The 20604-nt window shown below is 50.6% G+C and overlaps 5 protein-coding genes across 5 annotated transcripts; 2 read left to right on the top strand and 3 right to left on the bottom strand.

The window, feature by feature from the left end:
• Positions 1-1946: 1946 nt before the first annotated feature.
• SP2 (Subtilisin-like protease 2) lies at positions 1947-4546 on the bottom strand. Its single transcript, XM_024469668.1, has 3 exons — positions 3095-4546; positions 2851-3036; positions 1947-2794 (listed from the first exon to the last, which is right to left on the bottom strand). Exons 1-3 carry the CDS (start codon positions 3410-3412, stop codon positions 2096-2098), a joined length of 1203 nt encoding a protein of 400 aa, XP_024324066.1. The 5' UTR covers positions 3413-4546; the 3' UTR covers positions 1947-2095.
• A 363-nt stretch (positions 4547-4909) lies between these two features.
• VC83_06063 (uncharacterized protein) lies at positions 4910-7441 on the top strand. Its single transcript, XM_024469669.1, has 2 exons — positions 4910-5386; positions 5612-7441. Exons 1-2 carry the CDS (start codon positions 5200-5202, stop codon positions 7081-7083), a joined length of 1659 nt encoding a protein of 552 aa, XP_024324065.1. The 5' UTR covers positions 4910-5199; the 3' UTR covers positions 7084-7441.
• A 5316-nt stretch (positions 7442-12757) lies between these two features.
• On the bottom strand, positions 12758-14464 carry VC83_06064 (uncharacterized protein; the record flags this gene model as incomplete). The annotated part of the gene is made up of 5 exons (XM_024469670.1): positions 12758-12907; positions 12969-13064; positions 13139-13449; positions 13930-13981; positions 14048-14464. The coding sequence occupies 5 exons, from the start codon at positions 14462-14464 to the stop codon at positions 12758-12760; spliced, it is 1026 nt and encodes a 341-aa protein (XP_024324068.1).
• Positions 14465-17317: 2853 nt separating this feature from the next.
• VC83_06065 (uncharacterized protein) lies at positions 17318-19118 on the bottom strand. Its single transcript, XM_024469671.1, has 2 exons — positions 18822-19118; positions 17318-18769 (listed from the first exon to the last, which is right to left on the bottom strand). Exons 1-2 carry the CDS (start codon positions 18955-18957, stop codon positions 17499-17501), a joined length of 1407 nt encoding a protein of 468 aa, XP_024324067.1. The 5' UTR covers positions 18958-19118; the 3' UTR covers positions 17318-17498.
• A 215-nt stretch (positions 19119-19333) lies between these two features.
• Positions 19334-20585, top strand: VC83_06066 (uncharacterized protein; the record flags this gene model as incomplete). The annotated part of the gene is made up of 2 exons (XM_024469672.1): positions 19334-19406; positions 19568-20585. 2 exons carry the CDS (start codon positions 19334-19336, stop codon positions 20329-20331), a joined length of 837 nt encoding a protein of 278 aa, XP_024324070.1. The 3' UTR covers positions 20332-20585.
• Positions 20586-20604: the final 19 nt, after the last annotated feature.

The following is a 20604-nucleotide window of genomic DNA, read 5'->3' on the forward strand; positions in this document are numbered from 1 at the left end:
GCAATTGCAGAAGCCATTATCATTCCGGGGAAACTTCATATGGACTCATGGTATAATGATAACCTTGAGCCAAATGCTCTTGTTATCGTTAATGAGAGTGGGTATTCAAACGACGACATTGCAATTCAATACCTCATGCATTTTATTCAACTATCTGCAGAGCATATGGCACCAGACGACACCCGCCTCCTATTACTCGACGGCCATGACTCTCATAAAATGGAGCGCTTTCTCACATTAGCAGAAGAGCATAACATTGTTATTTGCTGCCTTCCTGCTCATACTACGCATCTACTACAACCTCTTGGTGTAGCAGTTTTTAAGCAGTGCAAACACTTCCATCAAAAGGCACTTGATCAAGCAGTACGTAGCTATGACTATGAGTATAAGCTACGTACGTTCCTTTCCGACCTTCCACAAATCCGACGACAATCCTTAACTGTCCGGACAATTCAATCAGGTTGGAGAAATGCAGGACTATATCCATATAATCCTCCACTAGTAATTGATAAAATACAAGAGACCCGGAATCAAACACCAGACTATGAGCCATTTGCTTCGTACGACCTTATCTCAACTCCAAAAACTAGTGTGCAAACTATACAGGCAGTTAAACATTGGCAGAAGAGAGTAGAGGCAGCTTTCTCATCACCGTCAAGAGAAGGGTTTCAATCATTTGCACGTGGAACTACAGTTGTTTTACATCGGGCTGAGCTCTATAAGACCGAGCTTGACATTGTTACCTTACGGTCAGCAGAGCAGAAAACAGCAAAGGCAAGGGCACGGAAATCGCTACAGAAGGGGGGGCAGTTATATGCATCAGACGCCCGACTGTTACGTGAGGAGAAGGAAGCAAAATTACAAGCAAAGGCAGAGGCAAGAGTAGCAAAGGAATCAAAGCAAGTAGTAAAGCAGCTACAGGTGCAACAACGGAAAATTTCACTTTGGATTTTAACCCAACCTTCTTCCGCTCTGCTACCCTCTTCCTCTCAACCCTTCGCTCTTCAAATTTTACGGTATGGTAAGGATCATAGTGATAGTAACATTGAGATTAGTAGCGACAGTAGTAGTGGAGATAGTGATAGTAGCTCTATTGATTTTATTATTTAATTATATAGTTACATAGTTGCTATATGAGGCTTATTTCTTTCATTTTGTGTGTTGCACATATCGCTGTCGCGTGCACAGATCGCTGTCGCCACCTACGAGCAAAGCGAGTGGGTGGAACACCGAGTAGCCAGTCGCACATACTCCCTAGATTACTGTAACAAGCTCTCGATTGCCTAGCTGCTTCGTATGAGGCCGAGAACTTCGTTCGGAGCTTGTAACAACCTTTGCGCTCGAGAGCATGCCTATTAGAAACCCGGTCTCGTCGAAATTATAGATGTCTGCCTCCTAGATACCGTACTTAGCAATTATATTCCGTACGAGCCGAAACCACGCGTTTACCACGTCTGGATCTTCGCATTGGGCCCTCTGATAGTCGATTCGACGTCGAAAACGCGTAGTAAGCTCGGGATAACGCTTAACAAAGTTCTCTGCCCATCGTGGTCCAACTCGCGACGCGTTCGCGATCCGTACGAAGGCGATCGGCCATTTCTCGAACGTCTTCAAGACGGGGCTGAAATCCTCGCAAATCTAGGTCGAGTATCCGATTAAGCGGCACCCTCTCTTCTAGGTCGGTCAACTTTCTTAAGTTGGCGGAGATATCGCGTCGTGAGTCTTGCCCGGCGCGTCGGCAACGAAGGGTTGTACGAGGACATTGTAAGTTGTAGCTGCGCAAGGATAATGCGACTTTCAATTGAAGACGTTTCTATCTTCTTTCGTGGAGAAAAGTACTGTGCAATGTAGAAGTAGTAAAATTGGTGGTGGAGGTGGCCACTCGTTATACCAACTACGTTAGTAGGGTGAAACACATTTATTGAATTCTACCACAACCTCCACACCCCACCAACTAGCTAGCTAAGCTATCCAAACAATCCCCCCTAACCAATATATAGTTTAGAAGATACATCCCTCTCCCTCCCCCATAAATTCATGATCCATAAATCCTCATCCCTCCACCATCATCTCAACTCACAAAAAAGCGAGAAATTTAAGCACCGTTGCCGTTGTAGGCAATGAGGTTGACGCTTCCCTTGGGGTCCTTGACGGAGCCCTGGATACCGATGGACGCGATCTTGGAAGCGACGGCGGCTGGGGAGCTAAGTCCACCAAGGCCGATGAGGTAGGCGGCAAGACCGGCGACATGGGGGGTGGCCATGGAGGTTCCGGAGATGGTGTTGGAGGCGGACTTGCTGCCGATCCATGCGGACTTCACGTCAACACCTGGGGCAAAGACATCAAGGACGGAGCCGTAGTTGGAGAAGTCAGCGCGGGTGTCGGTGCTATCGACGGCACCGACGGTGATGGCATTCTTGGCAGAGGCGGGCGAGTAGTTGGAGGCATCGGCACCGTCGTTACCGGCAGCGACGACGACGGTGACGCCATTGGAGATGGTGGATTCGACAGCAGAGTTGAGGGCAGCGGAGTAGGAGCCGCCGAGCGACATGGAGAGGACAGACTTGCCATCCTTGCCGTTCTGGCCAACAAAATTGATGCCGGCAATGACGCCAGAGTTGGAGCCGGATCCATCACCGTCGAGGACCTTGACGGCGACTAGGTTCGCCTTGCTGGCAACACCGTAAGTGGCGCCAGCGATGGTGCCGGCACAGTGAGTGCCGTGTCCGTTCTCATCAGTGTCCGGGGAGCCCGAAATGTAGTTTGCGCCCCATTTGGCACGGCCCTCGAACTCCTGTGGTAGGTGTCAGTTGGAATTTTCAATGCGGGTAAGCGTGAAGGGGGACTCACCGAGTGCTCAATGTAGATGCCGCTGTCAACAACGTAGACGGTTGATCCCGAGCCAGCGGAGCTGTCGTAGACGTAGCTGTTAGAGCCAGTCGCCTTGTGGGAGATGCGGCCGAGGCCCCATGTAGCACCAGAGCGGGTCTCGAGAGCATTAGCTTGGACCTTTCCGTCCCTTTCAATCCACGCGACCTGATGCTCGTTAGTGATGTGCAGAACGTGGGGTTTGGAACTGGGTGTCGTCACTTACCAGAGGCGACGCGGCGATCTCACCGATGCTACCAGTGTCGGTCTCGATCTGGTAGCCCTTGAAGCCAGTGATGTTGTACTTGTGGCCAACACCCTTGTGGGCAGGTCTGCGCTTGCTCAGGATGTGGCTGACGGAGGCAAACTCGGACTCAATATCGGCATCGTTGACGCCCTTGTTGAAGACAACTATGTAGCTGTCTAGGATGATATCCTGGGCTCCAGGGCTGCGGATCTTGGCGTGCTGTGCCTCCTCAGGAGCAGCGGCGATGAGAGGCAGGAAGCAGGCCGCGAGGGCAATGAGACTCTGGGAGAACTTCATGATGTTCGGTGGAGGACAGGTGATGTGACGAAGAGATGTGGATGAGGATGATGGTAAGACTGGAGGCGGGATATCCGCTGAGCTTTATAGAAGTTTCGCCAGGAACAGGCCACGACCCGATCTTGCGAGATTGGGCTCACGGGAGCTAAGGACGGTGAACCATTAGGGGAGGCAAAGTGACAACTCCGTATTCGGATGTAGTTCCGTGATGGACGTGATGTGCGTATTGTGATGGCGACATGCCCTGAGGGTCAGTCATGTCGATCTGGCGGCGTGGTCGATCTTGGCCAGAGGCCGGCAGCGGAGGATATGAAGAGCGGGCTTCTTGATTGGGAAGTTGATTTGGTTAGATAGCTAGAGGGCAGATGAGAGGGGGGAGGTGGAGTGTGAGGGTTGCTGAGGATGGTGAGGCTGCTGAGGGTGCTGAGGGTGGTCTGCCAACGTCTCGTGGCAGGGGTCACGCACTGCCGAGCTCCGGCATGCCCGTGTCTCCATAATCCCCATGATATCATCCGAGACATGATACCGAGAGTGGAAGGCCAGAAGAACAGAATGTTTTCGTCTTCTGGGACGGGGGCGTGGCCAAGGAGGGACGACAGCGGCGAAAGGGAGGGTGAGGCTCGTGGGGGGAGATCGGTGATAGGGTAGGCAGGTACGTATGTGTGATATGAAGGAGGGTATTGGAGTGGCTCGAAGGGGTTGGAGGGGGGTGATTGAGGGGTTGGTCAGGTCGGTCAGCGGCAGTTGGCAGCAGCGGGTGGCCAGCGGGACTGTAGCGGCGTGGGATGCCGACGACAGGCAAGGGTGACCATGATGGTTTCGGCGAGATACACCAGGGCACGGCGGTATATCAGATAGTAGGATGGGATGAGACAGGGACGAAAGGAAGGGCAGAGATGCGTGGAAGCGAAGAAGCGAAGAGGTGAAGAAGAGAAGCACATGCATGGTGCACACCTGGCCGTCGTGTGCGTGGGTGAGACATGGACAACTGAGACTGTCAACATCAGACCAATGCGAGCTGGCGATGAGACAAATGCGAGCCGGCGATGAGACAAAACAACGTGCTCGCGGTGGGCTCTGCCTCGTAATGCGGATCTTGACACTGACGTTGGTGATCTGGTGCGAAGTTGGGAATGATACGAGAGATGGAGATGCACAGGTTCATGTTTCACGTGATTATCCAATCTTCCCCCATCCCCATCCCATCTCCATATCTCTCCCCAACCATATCCCACGATCTAATCTCATCGCACCGGAATTACCCCTCGCCGCTATGACCACGCGATTACCTCAGATCGGGTTTTTCTCCACCCACCACCGCCACCCACCCGTCTCCCCCACTAACCCAAACTCCTACTAGCCCCCCTCAACTTCCCCAGATTTGCCCTCTAATCTCTGGTGACAAAACTCTTCCCTTCCCGCTCCATCATGCTTTGGTGCAATTGGCTCCTCCCTCCCACGCCTTCCCCTCAAACAACCTCCTCCTCCCCCCTCCCCCCTCCCTCCTCCTCTCTCCTCCTCTCTCCTCCTCTCTCCTCCTCTCTCCTCCGCTTCCCCCTTACTACCCCTGACCCTCCGATCGCCGCTGACAGCGGAGAGTCTGCTCACACGACTTAAACCACCATCCGACGCTGCCCACCACCGATCGCGGATCTCCTCCTGCCTCCAGAGGGCGTGTATTGAGTCCTCCCTTCCATCTCCGAATTCCCTGCTCGTCACACCCCTCATCGCTCGAATCACAGCCGCTGTGACCTCTACACCCCTTCGTCCACTCTGGCACCATCACGATGCATGATGGTCCCGAATCCATCGCCGAGGTGACCTCCACCTCGCACCACAAGGCCTCCACGGACATCAAGACCAGCCCGTCCATACACTTGGGGGATGATGAGAAGCATGAACTGCAGGAGCAGGTTTCGGCGCCGAAGCTGCAGAGGAGGCTGAAGGCGAGGCATCTGCAGATGATTGCTATTGGTATGTTCATGATTTTGCGATACATAGCCGCTCTTTCCCGAGGAGTGTAGTACCCATTGCTCCTTCCTCGCACACTCGTTCTTAACAGGGAATGACATATCCATTGCTCCTTACTCCTCATCACCGGTCAACCCTATGCCTATTGCTCCTTCCTCCCCTTTCTTGAAGAATGCCATGTCCATTGCTCCTTACTCATATTTCTTGATCAAGGCTAATACTGAACAGGAGGAACAATTGGAACAGGCCTCTTTATTGGTAGCGGTGGAGCCATCGCAAAGTCAGGACCAGCAGGCGCACTCATCGCATACATCTTCGTCGGCACGGTTGTGTACAGCGTCATGATGTCACTCGGCGAGCTAGCCACACACATCCCCATCTCCGGTGCTTTCACGGCATATGCCACTCGCTTCGTAGACCCGAGCATCGGTTTCGCCATGGGCTGGATCTACTTCTTCTCGTGGGCTATCACGTTCGCGCTGGAGCTGAACGTGACGGGACTCATCATCCAGTACTGGGACCCCTCCCTCTCGATCGGTATATTCATCGCCGTCTTCTGGGTCTTCATCGTTGCCTGTAACATGATGCCCGTCAGTTTCTACGGCGAGTTCGAGTTCTGGTTCTCCATGGTCAAGGTCATCACCGTCATCGGCTTCCTCATCTTCGGCATCTGCATCGATGCCGGCGCCGGCAAGGAGGGCTACCTCGGCTTCAGGTACTGGAAAGACCCCGGCGCTTTCGCCTCGTACATCCTCCCAGAGACGAACCCCGTATCCAAGTTCGTCGGCTTCTGGGCCGTGCTCGTGCAAGCCGGTTTCTCATACCAGGGCACGGAACTCGTGGGTATCGCAGCCGGCGAGACCGAGAACCCACGCAAGAACGTGCCGTCCGCGATCCGCAAGACCTTCTGGCGTATCCTCTTCTTCTTCGTCTTCACTGTCTTCTTCATCGGCCTGCTGGTGCCCTACACCAATGAGCGCCTGATGTCCTCCGCATCCGACGCCACCGCCTCGCCCTTCGTCATTGCTGCCGATCTAGCCGGCGTCAAGGTCCTCCCAGGCATCATCAACGCCGTCCTCCTCTTCGTCGTCCTCTCCGCCGCAAACTCCAACGTCTACTCCGGCTCGCGTATCCTCGTCGGGCTCGCGCACGACGGCTCGGCCCCGAAATTTTTCACCCGTGCCTCCGCCCGCGGCGTCCCCTACTACGCCGTCATCTTCACCTCCGTATTCGGCTTCCTTGCCTTCCTCAACCTCTCCTCGGGCGCATCGACCGTCTTCGGGTGGCTCCTCAACATCAGCGCCGTCGCGGGTTTCATCACGTGGGCCAGCATCGGCTTGTCACACATCTGCTTCATGCGCGCGCTGAAGGCGCAGGGCGTGTCGCGCGACACGCTCCCGTACCGCGCGCCGTGGCAGCCGTGGTACGCGTGGTACGGTCTGTTCTTCAACGTGCTGATCTGCATCACGCAGGGCTTCACGGCGTTTATGCCATGGGATGTGACGCAGTTCTTCGTGGCGTATGTGAGCTTGATTCTCTTCGCGGTGCTGTTTGCGGGCCACAAGATTATCACGAGGTCCAAGTGGGTTAGGTCTGCTGAGGCGGATATTCTGACGGGCAGCTTGGCGTGCGAGGATGAGGAGTGGGAGAGTATTGCGCCGACGACAATGTGGGGGAAGTTTTGGGAGTGGGTTGTGTAAGTGGGTTGCGTGCTGTGGTACGCTGTGACTGTGGGTGTGTTGTGGTGGTGGTTGGGATGAGGTGAAGGTAATGCATTTTTGATGTCGAGAGACTTTAACAGCGCCCGGGCAAACGGACAAATGGCATTGGGAACGGTATATGGAACGGTTACATGGTATGGTGCATGGGTATGGACATGGGCATGGGACAGGAAACGGGACGGGGGGCAATATTTGTGACGTCGAGAGACTTTCCAGCACTGATGTCGAGAGACTTTCGTTTATCCCTTGCATATAGCGTTTGTAGTCATGTGGAGAGGCTTCTTGGGATGGGGATTAGGGGGTTTGATGTCGAGAGGCTTTTCTGCGGTTGGGTGGGTGATGGGGTGGGGTGGGGTGGGTATATATATGATGGATAGATAGATGATGGTGTGCGATCTAGAGCGATTTTCGAGTTGTTTTTTTTTATACTCGGTGTTCCACCCACCCGCTTCGCTCGTAGGTGGCGACAGCAAGATGTGCGACACATAAAACGAAGAAAAAGACGCCTTATATAGCAACTATATAACTATATAATTAAAACATAAAATCAATAGAGCTACTATCACTATCGCTACTGCCACTATCGCTACTAATATCACTTGATCCTTACTATACCGTAAAATTATCACTTTTGATTTCAACCCTTCCTTCTTCCGCTCTGCTACCCGCTTCCTCTCAACCTTACGCTTCAATTTAGATTTTACGTGCTTGCGCTTGTAGCTGCTTTACTACTTGGTCTGATTCCCTTGCTGCTCTTGCGTCTGCTTTTGCTTGCAACTTTGCTTCCTTCTCTTCCCGCATTTTCCGTGCATCTGATGCATATAACTGCCCTCCTTTCTGTAGTGATTTCCATGCCCTTGCCTTTGCTGCCTTCTGCTCTACTGCACGTAAAGTCATAATATCTAGCTCAGTCATATAGAGCTCTGCCCGGTGTAGAACAACTGTAGTTCCACGTGCAAATGATTGAAACCCTTCTCTTGAAGGCGATGAGAAAGCTTCCTCTGCTCTCTTCTGCCAATGTTCAACCGCTTGCACACTTTGCATAGTTGTTTTCGGTGTTGAGATAATATTATATGAAGCAAATGGCTCATAATCAGGTGTTTGATTCCGAGTCCCTTGTATCTTGTCAATTACAAGTGGAGGATTATATGGATATAGTCCTGCATTTCTCCAACTAGATTGAATTGTACGGACAGTTAGAGATTGCCGTCGGATTTGCGGGAGGTCTGAAAGGAACGTACGTAGCTTATACTCATAGTCGTAGCTACGTACTGCTTGATTAAGTGCCTTTTGACGAAAGTGTTTGCACTGCTTAAAAACCGCTACATCAAGAGGTTGTAATAGATGTGTTGTTTGAGTAGGAAGGCAGCAAATAACAATGTTATGCTCTTCTGCTAATGTAAGAAAGCGCTCTGTTTTATGAGAGTCATGGCCGTCAAGTAATAAGAGGCGAGTATCATCTGGTGCCATATGTTCTGCAGAGAGTTGGATAAAATGCATAAGGTATTGGATTGCAATGTCGTCGTTTGAATACCCGCTCTCATTTACAATAATGAGAGCATTTGACTCAAGGTCATCATTGTACCATGAATCCATATGAAGTTTGCCAGGGATAATGATAGCTTCTGCAAGTGCAGCACCACTGGCATTTACTGCCTCAATTACAGTAACAGAGAGCCGATTCTCAGGATTATCAACAGTCCACTGCTTTACACCGATTGGTACAATAACAGCTGTAGACTTATAACACCCAATCATATAGCCTGTCTCATCAATATTCCATAAATTATATGGCTTAATGTTATGTTTTGTAATAAGGGCGTTATATGTGAGAAAGAATTCCTCAAACACCTCTTTCTTTTGTGTCGTGCCAAAGGGATATCCATGGATAACATGGATAACATAATATCCATGATATCCAATGTTATCCATCACGCATAACATTGGATATCATGGATATTATGTACTAGTCGGAGGAAGGAGGGGGAGGGGGAGGGGGAGGGGGAGGGGGAGGGCACCTTTGGTGCAGAATATGGGGAGTGAGAAGGGGGGGGAGGGGGTTTGTGTCTGAGGGGGCTCAGACCCGACTCTTCGCGTGGGGTCGAGGGGGCTCAGACCTGACTCTTCGCATGGGGTCGCTTCGACCCTTCGTCTCTCATGGTGGTAGCCGCTTGTTGCGACGCCGGTGAGACGTTTGGGAAGGGTGGCTCCCGCAAGGGTTACGGTACGGTGGTGAGTGCGCCCTGGATCAGAGGGTAGTTAGAGTCGTAGATAGCAACGACTCTGTTTCTTCCGCTTTGTCGTCCCTCCCGTGATCGTAGTTTTGTTCCTCGCCCGCCTTCCATGCCGAAACCCATCCGAGTAGTTCTTGAGGTGGACCTGGTAAATCTGGGTATTCCGTATGAAACTCTCTAAGTTTATGGGGAGAGTTCATGAAGTTCGATGCTGGGTACGACTCTGGGTCCGGATCGTATCCTACCCAACTAACCCGGTATTGTAGTTGCGTCCGGTGGAGCCTTACGGCAAGGATCTTTTCCACTTCCCATTCCTCTACACCATCTATCAATTCGCTGCTAGGCTCCGGCGGATCCTGACCAGGTAGGGGGTTGTTCGGATCCTTCATGAGGACGTCTGGTGAGAACACATCGTGTATTTGAGAACCGGTAGGTAATTCCAATCGAAATGCGTGCCCAATCCGTTCCAACACCGTATATGGTCCGACCCATTGTTGGCCCAACTTGCGGCTAGGACGAGAGTTTTTCAAATTTTTGGTCGATAGGTACACTCTATCTCCTACGTCCCAGTCGATGGCCCTTCGGAGTCGATTCTCGTGCTTAGACATTTCCTCTTGTGCCTTTGCCATGTTTTCCTTTGCATCCATGGTGAGGTGTTGCATAGGATATTCAGGTACGGGTAGTGGGTGTAGGAATCCTTGTTACTTAGTGACGTTGGTGTGAGAAAACCGGCATGTTACGCAGTTTCGTACATACCGCAAACAATCCGCTTCCATCCCGACCCGATGATACTTTAGAGGGAGCAATTGGTAGGATTTCCTACCACTTGGATGTGCTGACGACACTTGATCGTGCGCTTCTCAGATCAGTTTCGTACATAGGTCGGTGTGGCCATTCACACATAGGCGGCCTTTGTACTAGAGGAGCTGGTCGTTCATCGCGAATCCGTCCGGTAGGGGTTGTTTCGCGCGAGTCTCAGTGAACGACTTCCGATTGTCCACACATAGCGCCTCTATTAAATTGAAGGGCACCTGTGCCTTGGGGGTGTCTATCAGGTTAATGGACGCCACGTAGCTCTCTGCTACTTCAGCGCTGATACGGTGGTGTAAGCGGCTTGGGCCTAGCAATACCCTCGCTCTACTGTCGAGTTTGACTTTCTGTTGCGTTACCAGGTCTTGGTCTCTTCGGCTCAGAATATCATCCTTCTGATTATTCTTGCCTACGGTGTACATGATGCAGAAATTGAAGTCGGAGAGTAGCTCCATCCACCGAACCTGTTTCGCTGTGAGAATCTTGGTAGACATGAAATATTCCAACGAATGGTCATCAGTGTAGACGTCAACTCGGTGGCGTACCGAAGCCAACTCGGGCCTCCATTTTCCAAAGGCTTTCACGATTGAGAATAGTTCCTTGTTGTGGATCTCCCAGTTGATCTCATGTCCGGATAGGACGTGACTGTAGAAGCTTACGGGGTACCATCGCTTGTCAGGGTGTTCTTGAGACAGGACACCAGCTACCACTCCATCAGAGGAGTCGGTCTCCAGCTTCGTAGGCAATTCGGGGTTGAAGTGGTGAAGTGCCTGTACCGCTAAAAGTTGTCGTCGCAATTCCTCGAATGCATCCTCACATTCGTCTGTCCACTGGAACGGCTCCGAGGGACTAGTGATGGTGGTGAGGGGCTTTGCTATTTTGCCAAAATTACGAATGAATTGTCTATAGAAGCCACAGAATCCCAGGTAGGACTTCACAACCGTAACAGTGGTCGGTCGGATCCAGTTACGAAGGGGTTCGATTTTGTCAGGGTCAGCTTCAACACTGGAGGTAGTGAGAACATAACCCAAGTATTTTGTCCTGGTGATGTTGAACTCGCATTTGTTCCAATCGGCTTGGAGTCCAGCTTCTCGGAGACGCTGTAGGACCTTATGCACATGCTCTATGTGTTCCGTAGGGTCCTCTGAATAGATTAGGATGTCGTCTAAGTATGCGGTACAGAAGTCGTCTAAGTATTGCGTCAGGACGTCATTCATATACCGCTGATAGGTTGCGGGACCGTTCGTCAGTCCAAATGGCAGCACTTTGCACTTATAGGATCCATAGCGAGTCCGAAAGGTCGTGTACTCTTCCGAGTCGGGGTGCATCCGTATGCAATGGAAGGATTGTCTGATATCTAGCTTCGTGAAGATTTTTGCTTTCCACACCCGTCCTAGTAGTTCGTCGATACGCGGGATGGGGTAGGTATCATTCCGGGTGAGGCCATTTAACTTCCGGTAATCAATGCAAAATCTTAATTCGCCATCCGCTTTCTTTACGAGTAGGATAGGGGACGCAAAGGGGCTGTTGCTGTTGACGATGAAGCCTTTCTCTAGGTTCTCTAACAGATATTGCTTGGTAGCCTTAAGCTCTTCGGTGCCCTGTCGATATAACGGCGAGAAAGCGTTTGGTAAAGGGGCTTCGAGCTGTATCTTGTGGTCGTATATGCAGTGGGGGGGGATTCAATCTGATTCCAACTTCGAAAAGACATCGGTGTACTTCCGGTGCATATGCGGAAGCTTCTGCTGGATGAGGCGGAGCATTTATTCGTCCTCTACCAACTCCTTTTCATGAATGATCTGATCGATTTCGTAGATGCTAGTCTGAAAAAAACTCGGAGTCGCTTCGCATCATCTCGTGGTGGAAAGCATTTGCACTGATTTCGCATATATGCATGGGCGTAAACCTATGTACTAGGGTTTTCTGCAGTGGGGGAGAAACCTCCTGGTTTCGTAGTGGGTTCGATGGCGTATCAGTGATCTCTTCGTAGTCGGAATTTATCACTTTCATTTCCATCGAGCGTCCGCCTGCGTGGCGTCTGTCTTCGCGGTGGATTGCGGAATCCCAGCGATTCGCATCCGACTGGTATGCAGGATGTTTAATGGACGTTTCGCGTGAGTGATAGGGCAGGGTGATCTCCTTGCTCCAACTAGGAGTCGGCAGGTACTCCTTTGGCCATACTAACCGGCTCTTTGCAGAGTCGAGTAGTATTCGGAAGCGGCTGAAAAGCTTCTTCCCAATTATCACATCTTGTGCTCCGAGATCCAGGAGTACAAAGGGGCAGTTATATATCCGGCGTCCTTCGACTGTTAAGTGTAACCGAATATACTCCGATACGTGGCCTTGGATTTTGCGCTGAAATCCACGTATGGGTACAGAGTAGGGTAGTTTCCGTATGGGGCTCTGAAGCGCTTTCGACAGTCGTATTGCGAAAGGCTTGTTAATGACGAGGTAGCCATTTGCTCCTGTGTCTGCTAGGGACTTCGTTTGCACCCCGAGTCCATTCATACTCAGGGTTGTGTCGACTAAGAACTGGGTGCCTCCCAGGAGTTCTCGCAAGTCTAGTCCTCGCAGGTCACATTTGCGTAGACCTAGGAAGGAGCCTTCTCCTAGGCCTCGTCGTTTTCCTCGAGGGACGCATCTAATTGAAGTTCCACGGCTTCTTTCCATTGTTCTTCAGCCTCGGGGTCGTTACGGTCCCTTTCCCTGATAGTAGCGTTAAGGGGGCATTTGTCCTGGAAATGGCCGGGCTTGCCACACTTGAAACAGTTTCCTGAGGGCGCAGGGACTGCGGTTCTCACACGTTCAGGTATGGCTGACTTGGGGAGGAATGCGGTTCAGGTGAACAGAGCGGATATGGCTGGAGTCGGCTTCGACGCCGACGGCCTTGCAGTATCCGTGGTACGTGTGGACGTCCTTACGAGAGCGGGTAGCGGATTCAATTCGTTGTTCCGGCGCCGTTCCTGATTAAAGGCGGTAAGTTCTCATACCATGGTCTGGTATTCTCCATTCCATTGGTTTTTGATGATCGCGACGCGGCTGCGGAATTGGGGAGTCAACTTGTTCCACATGTACTGAAACCATTCTGACTCGGAGGCTTGTCCAGTGATAGCTGCACTTTGAAAACGAGCCTTGAACTCTGGGAAGGTTTCGCTAGCATGCCCCTTCTCTCCCATTTGCAGGTCGTCGAAGAGGTTCCTGGCCTGTTCCGTCTCGTTGCCTGTGAGGTAGTATGAACCTAGTAGATCCATCATCTCCTCTGCACTGCGGAATCCATGCGTAGCGGACAGGTAATGGGGCTCTAGGTAGGTCTTCGCCAGGCCGGTCTGTCATGACACCCCTTCGATATTTGTGTCACGACCCTTCGATTCACTTTAGTCTCTAGTACTTATTTCACTATGTCATTCACTTCACCTGCTTCGCTCACTTCGCTCACTTCGCTTCACTTGCTGACCTAGATCAGACCAAATGTTGACTACTGGCTTAGGCTCTCTTGTTATTGGCTTGCTGCACTAGGGCTCGCTTAGCTAGGGTTCAGTTAATTAGTGCCTTCGCTTATTTGGCACTAGGAATTTTTACTGTTATATAAGCACTTATTGCTCATGTCTCTTATTGATCTTTAGCTAGCAAATTATATACTACTTGGCCTTCTTGCAATTCCTCCTGCTTCGACTTACTTTGCATTCCCTTACTTCGAGTCAAACCACTTGGCCAACCTGTTAGTCTCACCACTTGACCCCTGTGGTATAAAGTATATGCTTTGGAGCCTGAACTACTATACCTTGTCCTACTGCTTCGAGTATCGAAGTCTTCACATTATACTTCGGATACTTCTGCAGACTTGAAGGTCAGCCTCGGTTCGAACTGTCCTTACACCATTGTAGGAAGGTATGTTCTACCCCATCGCTGAGAGGAAGGATTTTCTCAGAGATGGTTGATTTCTTATAGCGATTCGGGGGGTCCTTGGTGTGCATTCGTGACGACCCTGGAATCGATGGAGAACGAGTGTTCTGAAGAGGTGGCAATTGAACTGTCTCGGGGGTGTTTCGTGTGCGAGGTGTTCGTTGCTCCGTGGCTTCGACTGTGGGTATGGGGGCGTCCACCGGTGGTGTGGACGGGATTCTGGTCTGGGCTGCCGTAAGGATAACTAGTAGATCCTTGACCTCCTGTATCTGTGCTTCGAGGTGGGCCATTCGACTCGGGATGTCTTCGGATGGCACAGCGGTCGTAGCTGAAGCTGTGGATTGTCTGGTAGTCATTCTGGGCAGTTGACCATCGTTGTCTTGGGGTATGTTTGATGTCAGCTTTTTCGACATATTGCCTCGGGTGTGTATCGGTACTGATACGAAAGAGCTTGACTTCCGGTAGCTTGTAGCTATCAACGCTCTTGTCCACAATTTCCTCTGTGCTAGGAGGGGGTTCATAAGGATCTCGTATCCTATTTGGCGCCAACGCGTTGGCGACTTTACCAGCTTGTTCTGAAGAATCAAACCCTGATCCACTGGCTGTCCGTGAGATCTCTGGAATCACGGCTACTTGAAGTCATCAGGTCTCTCCTCCGAAACGTCACTGAGTCGCAGTCGATGGTGTAACGGTAGTTCTCCTGAGTCGTTCCGGTGTGGGATATTATTTAAGTACGGCCGTCCCCGGCAGGCGTGATCTTTTTTGTATAATGTAAGGACACAGGGCACCAGCATATGACAGTGTGAGTCGGAGGCTAAACGGATGCTATCCTATAGGTCTACTATGAAGGATATAAAAAAGATGAAGGGGGAACCCCGTGAGTCATTTCCCTCAAGTACCCGAAACCCCTCCGACTCGGTTAGCCCGCCCAAATGATCACACGTGACACGCAGCTACTCAGAGTCTGCTCCTTAGAGTGAGAGACGAGAAGGCATCCTTACAGCTTGTGTATCTTGGAGCGACCTTGGTGCTTTCCATTCAAGTATAGTTTGGACTTTTGCGGGGTCCATTCTCATGCCGTAGATTCCAATCTACGGCATGAGAATGTCACAGCTTGTTACGGTTGTTGCGGTTGTTACAGTTGTTACGGTTGTTATGGTTGTTAAAGTTGTTACGGTTGTTATGGTTATTATGGTTATTACGGTTGTTATAGGGATTACGGGTGTAGCCTTAGCCACCAAGGTTACAACCACTAAGCAGACAACTGTATGTTATGAGGAATAGCCTCACCTTCCTTCCTTCTTCTTCTTCTTCTCTCTTTAGATTCAATCTAGATTACTTTTCCTGGTCTGGCATCATGACCTCTATGACCATCGTAACATAAGATTGAATCTCATTTCTTCATTAGCTCATCCTGAGCAAGAAACTAGAAACGAGCACAAAACGAATCGAAGGGTCATGACACAAATATCGAAGGAGTGTCATGACACCCTAGAGGCAATCACTACACTTCCCTATATCTGCTAGGGTCTAACACATCGTCTAGGGAAGTTGAAATAGGTGTATGCGCACTTCACACAGCAGGGCAAGGGCTAGCGTGAAGATGTCCTGTAGATTCACGGACCACGCATTAGGTGGCAACCTTCTACCTAAGCACGGTATGCATCTCCTTAGGAACGTTGCTAGAAGATCTAGGGTTGTCTAATTCCTCTAGCCCATCCTCAACAGTAGGCGAACGGTAAGGTCGAACGGGCCCATAGACGTTAGGACAACAAATACCTAGAAGAATGGGCGTAATTGCTACCTTAGAGCCAGGGGAGACTAACATCTAAGCTGCTGTCCTCTTATAAGGGGTTACTATGAGAACGGTGATTGTAGGAACCTTCTTGCGAGGCGCCATAATAGAGTCAGAATGCAGGGATCTATCACTGCTAATAAGCTTCTATCTAGCTAGAAGGAAGGGAACGAATACCATGAAGATTGGAGGGTTGAGCCTTGAAAGCTAGGTGTTATGGCTAATCGTCGGTGTTCGCACTGACCACCTGTAAGGTGGTCGGCGAAGGTATGTAGAATCCAAATTCTCTTCTGTCCTGTCTGTAAATATGTCCTCATCCAAACCACTAAATCTTATAAATCCAGTCTCATCGTCGTCGTCTACCTGTGATCCCGACCACCCTATTGTTGAAACAATTGAATATTGGCTTCTTCTTGAATCTCTGACTCCTGTGCAATTTTTTCAGGATCAGGAATTGGATTAAGTAAATCAGGAGGCACCTCCTGCTTTGCTTTTAACAACTGGGTAACCTGCCGCTTTCTTAAAAGCTCGGCTTTGCGGGCCTCAACACCACGAATAGGAAGCTCCTTTTGACCTTATTCAACGCTATTTGTGCTCTGAATGACTTCCGCTCTTGAGTTTCCTTCTCCTTTTTAGCCTTGTCAGCTATTTTTCCCCAAGCATCTTTAGCTGTTAATGGATCACACGTTGCTTGAACAACATTGTGGCTTTTGACCTTTGCCTTTTGCTGGTTCGCAACCTTTGTAGATAGTAAATCATACTGTAGAACAGCTAACTCTCCTTGAGCAAGGACGTTTTCAGTACTGCGCGCCCAAGAATCCCATTCTCGTGCCGATGGACTTGACAAAAGGTATGGTATCTTTGCCTGCCAATGCTGTAATTTGAGCTCTGAATGTACAAATTTTGTCGGAGTCTGTGGAATTTTCAGTAGGTCTAGAGCCTTTTCAGACAGTGTATATACCTTCATTATTTTCAAGGCTTCTTTAGGGTTTATTGGCCACATTCCAGCTTCACGAAATGCTCCTATAATTGTGCCTTTCTTGAAGTCTCGAAAAAATGAAGCAATATTGTAATCAATATCAAGATTTCGCATTGCATATTGAATTGCCTTCTTGTGCCAGTGTTTGTAAGGCTGAAAAACACCAACATCAAGCGGCTGTGACAGGAGCGGATATGGATGAATATTCATCGCTGTTGCTCGTATGACAAACTCGGGTATTGTATGACTGATATGGCTATCCATAAGAAGGACTTTTAATGGTTTATTAGGCCCAGCATCAAAATGTTTAATGAAATGCTCTAAATAAAGCATTGCCAGTTCACCATTTGTATATCCAGAATCAGAGAGCAATATAAGCTCATCGCTGCTTAGCTTTTCATGATACCAGGACTCCATATGTTGTCGTCCTTGTATAATAATCACTGGTGGAATCACTTGTCCAATTGCACAGATTGACTCGATTATAGTAATAGACCTGCGATTTTCAGCCATTGGAACATACATAAATCTCTGACTCGGCAGCACTTCGCTTTCGCCGACCACCTGTAAGGTCAACGAAGCCTAGGCTGCCATATAGTAGCTTGGCACCTTCTTCTCCCGGCCTTGGTCAAATTCTATGCAATTGCCATACCTACAGGTACTTGTTCAACCTTTACAAGCTACAGAGGCTAGGTATCTTCTTTGCTCCCTGACCTACAAGCCCGTCAAAATAGGCAACAAGTACCTCAGCCTGAAGCATATCCAAGACACCAAGCGTCGGGTTGCTACTTTTCAGCACTTGTCCACCCCACAACACCCTGACGTAGTATTGCTGGTCCTTTTTGCTCTTATACAGCTCAAACACCACTTCACTGCCCATGCCTGGCCATACCATCTTTTCGATCTGCAAGATGCTCAATAAACGACTAACGCTTCCGTCGTGGGCAACGTTGTGGCGATATTTCATGCCACTTCTCGTCTTCTTGTTATCGGTACTCGCCGAGTCAGTTGCATGCATCGCGTCTCGCAAATTTTGCGCTAACTCCGCAATCCAGATGCCGTAACTAGCAGCAGCATACTCAAGCGTGCGTGCCCCGGCATCGCGGTAAAGGTAGCTGTACTCGTACTGCCCTAGACGAAAAACCTTCTCAGCCATCTCCTGTGTAACGCAGAGACATGGGTTGCCGGTCTTGCAAGGCAGCGGCTTTGCATGACAGAGTCGCGCGGAGAGATTGTCAAAGTAGTGGTCAAAGGACATGTGGAAGCTTGAATCCGTAGGCGAAACACCAGAAATGGTGTCGAGATTTGCGTATAGGTCAGAGGCAGCCTTTAGATGAGCAGTCCAGCCTGGGTCGGCGTCATACGATGAGAATTTGTTACTCGCCGCTGAGCAACTGTATGCGGGCTCGAGACTGTCGATGCTCGCAGGCTGGATTAGCAAGGGTAGATCCTGCTCTTTGCTGCCAAACATGCCTGACACAAGCATGCTGGCGACCTGCGAAGTGATGACATTGTTCGTGACGCGGAAACTGACAACATTTGGATCGTATTTCATGGGGAGGAACCCAAGTAGGTCGTGGTAGACGCCGTACAAATCCTTGCCATGCTGCCAGCTGTCGTCAAGCCCTTCGCGGGTGATCTGTGGGAATTGACAAGTTCCGTTGAATCCCCGCGGTGCCAAAGGATTGGATGGCGAGGTGTATACGCTCCAGTAGGTGTTGGCAGACTGATTGGCACCGTGGGCAGGTAAGGGGGCGCCGGAGTAGAAGAGGCCTTCGTCGCCGCAGTACCATGGATAGGACTCGACGGGGAAGGTATTGGAGGCGTAAGGGGTGCGCTTGTGATGTCGGTGAATTACCTCGACATATTCGAGGGCATACGAAGAGTTCACCTTTGGATATTCGGTGCGCCGGACATGCGGCATGTTGCACCAGTTGTACGTTCCTAAGAAACTGTGAGCTACCGAAATTTGAAAATAGGAGGAGGATCACAGTACCATATGGTGTCCCCTCTGGTAGAGTGGAAGAATTGAAAACGAAGCCATAGATTCCTGTACCATTGATCGCTGAACTGAGGCTGTTGATATTCGAGGAAATTGGCTCATGCCAGCTTAGATCCACTGATATAACCATATTTGCAGCATGAGTGTCAGATGGGCTTGAGGTGATGGAGAAACTGCCTGTTAATTCGAAGAATCATGTTAATACATAGTAGCCTACCAATATCATGGCAAGAAGCCAGATATACGGATTACGTAGAGGGGTAATTCCATTCATGAAGACATTAAGATTAAATCCACGTGCCACGAGGCCGTCGGTGAGTGGTTCAAACATTGTGATAACAAGCGGCGATAGATGTCGACTTAAAAGTAGCGATGCACGGGCCACAACAGAAACGTAACGCCAAGAAAAGCGATCATCGGTCCAACTTCAAAGCTTCCCGAAATCTCAAGAATCCTCACCAAAGACCCCAATCCCACTACAAACCCAATCCTCCCAAACCGCAAAGATGGGCTGGTTCTGGGGCGCCACCGCAGACGACAAGAATTCCTCCGCCGACCCCCTCCGCAACCTCGACCCCAGTCTGCAAGCATTCCTCAAAAAAGAATCCCCCGTCCAATACTCGCCCACCACACCAACTCCAACACAACCCCAAGCGCAGCAACAACCCACCCAACCCACTGAAACCACCTCCTCCCCCCTCCCCCCGCCGACCCCACCGCACCTCCCACCCTCTTCAAAGACAACCGCTACGCCCACCTCTGGAAAACCTACACCCCCCAATCCGCCATCGAAGCGGCCTCGAAATCCGACTCCGAGAAGATCGCCGACGTCCTCGAGGGCTACAAGTACCGCAAAGCCGAGATCGGGCGCGCGGCGCTGGAGAACTGCGCGCTGGAGCAGTGGGAGGTGAATGAGTGTTTCTCGAATGGCGGGGTCAAGGCGCGTCTCACGATGTGTCGGACGGAGAATAAGAGTCTGGAGCGCTGCGTGGAGATGCAGCAGAAGTTCCTGAAGGCGCTGGGGTACCTGAGTACGTTTGATAGGGGGAAAGATGTGGATGAGAAGATCCAGATGCATGCTGATACGCTGTATCACCGTATGTTGGCCCAGGAGAAGGCGGTGCAGGAGGCGGAGAAGGAGGGGAAGGAGATGCCGAAGTTCGCGCCGCTGTTGGGGAAGGGTGGGAGTTCGGTTACTGCGGTAACTGCTGCAGAGGCGGCGGCGGCGAAGGAGCAGGCGCCGGAGATACCGAAGACGAGCCCGTTGGCGAAATTACCGCTTGATATCCAGGCGCAGATCAAGGAGAAGCTCGAGGGCTTGACGGGGATCGAGCGCGAGTTGCAGGAGAAGGCGTTGGCGGCGGAAGTGTCAGCTGGGCAGGAGGTGAAGGCGAATTTGAAGGATATTTATAAAGATTCGAACGCGGAGAGGCAGAAGAGGGTGGAGGAGGGGAATGAGACCATTGTGGATCGGGTTTCGTCGATTTTGGGGGGTTGGAAGTAGGGGGTGGGATAGCTGTATGATAGGCTGGTGGATGGGAAGGCGCGATGCTCTGTATGATTGGGATGGGATGTGGTGTACGAAAAGGGGAGTTGGATCTGAGCGCTGCTATTTATGTGTACAAATAAGGAAAATATACACCCAACATTCTCCCTCGTGCCCAATCCCGACATGCCGTGTGAAAGCTACGAGTATCCTGCGCCTCGCCATATAGATTCACACTCATTCATTGCCAAACGTAGCCTCAACAGAAACAGAGATCTCGAATAAACAATG

This window comes from Pseudogymnoascus destructans, assembly GCF_001641265.1.
Source record: "Pseudogymnoascus destructans isolate 20631-21 unplaced genomic scaffold scaffold_10, whole genome shotgun sequence".
NCBI lineage: Eukaryota > Fungi > Ascomycota > Leotiomycetes > Thelebolales > Thelebolaceae > Pseudogymnoascus > Pseudogymnoascus destructans.

Coding starts and splice junctions, on each gene's coding strand:
- SP2 (XM_024469668.1), bottom strand. CDS start 3,412: ATGAAGTTCTCCCAGAGTCTCATTGCCCTCGCGGCCTGCTTCCTGCCT. Junction 3,037..3,094: donor AGATCGCCGCGTCGCCTCTG/GTAAGTGACGAC, acceptor AACGAGCATCAG/GTCGCGTGGATTGAAAGGGA. Junction 2,795..2,850: donor GCATCTACATTGAGCACTCG/GTGAGTCCCCCT, acceptor CACCTACCACAG/GAGTTCGAGGGCCGTGCCAA.
- VC83_06063 (XM_024469669.1), top strand. CDS start 5,200: ATGCATGATGGTCCCGAATCCATCGCCGAGGTGACCTCCACCTCGCAC. Junction 5,387..5,611: donor TCTGCAGATGATTGCTATTG/GTATGTTCATGA, acceptor AATACTGAACAG/GAGGAACAATTGGAACAGGC.
- VC83_06065 (XM_024469671.1), bottom strand. CDS start 18,957: ATGGTTATATCAGTGGATCTAAGCTGGCATGAGCCAATTTCCTCGAAT. Junction 18,770..18,821: donor ACCAGAGGGGACACCATATG/GTACTGTGATCC, acceptor ACAGTTTCTTAG/GAACGTACAACTGGTGCAAC.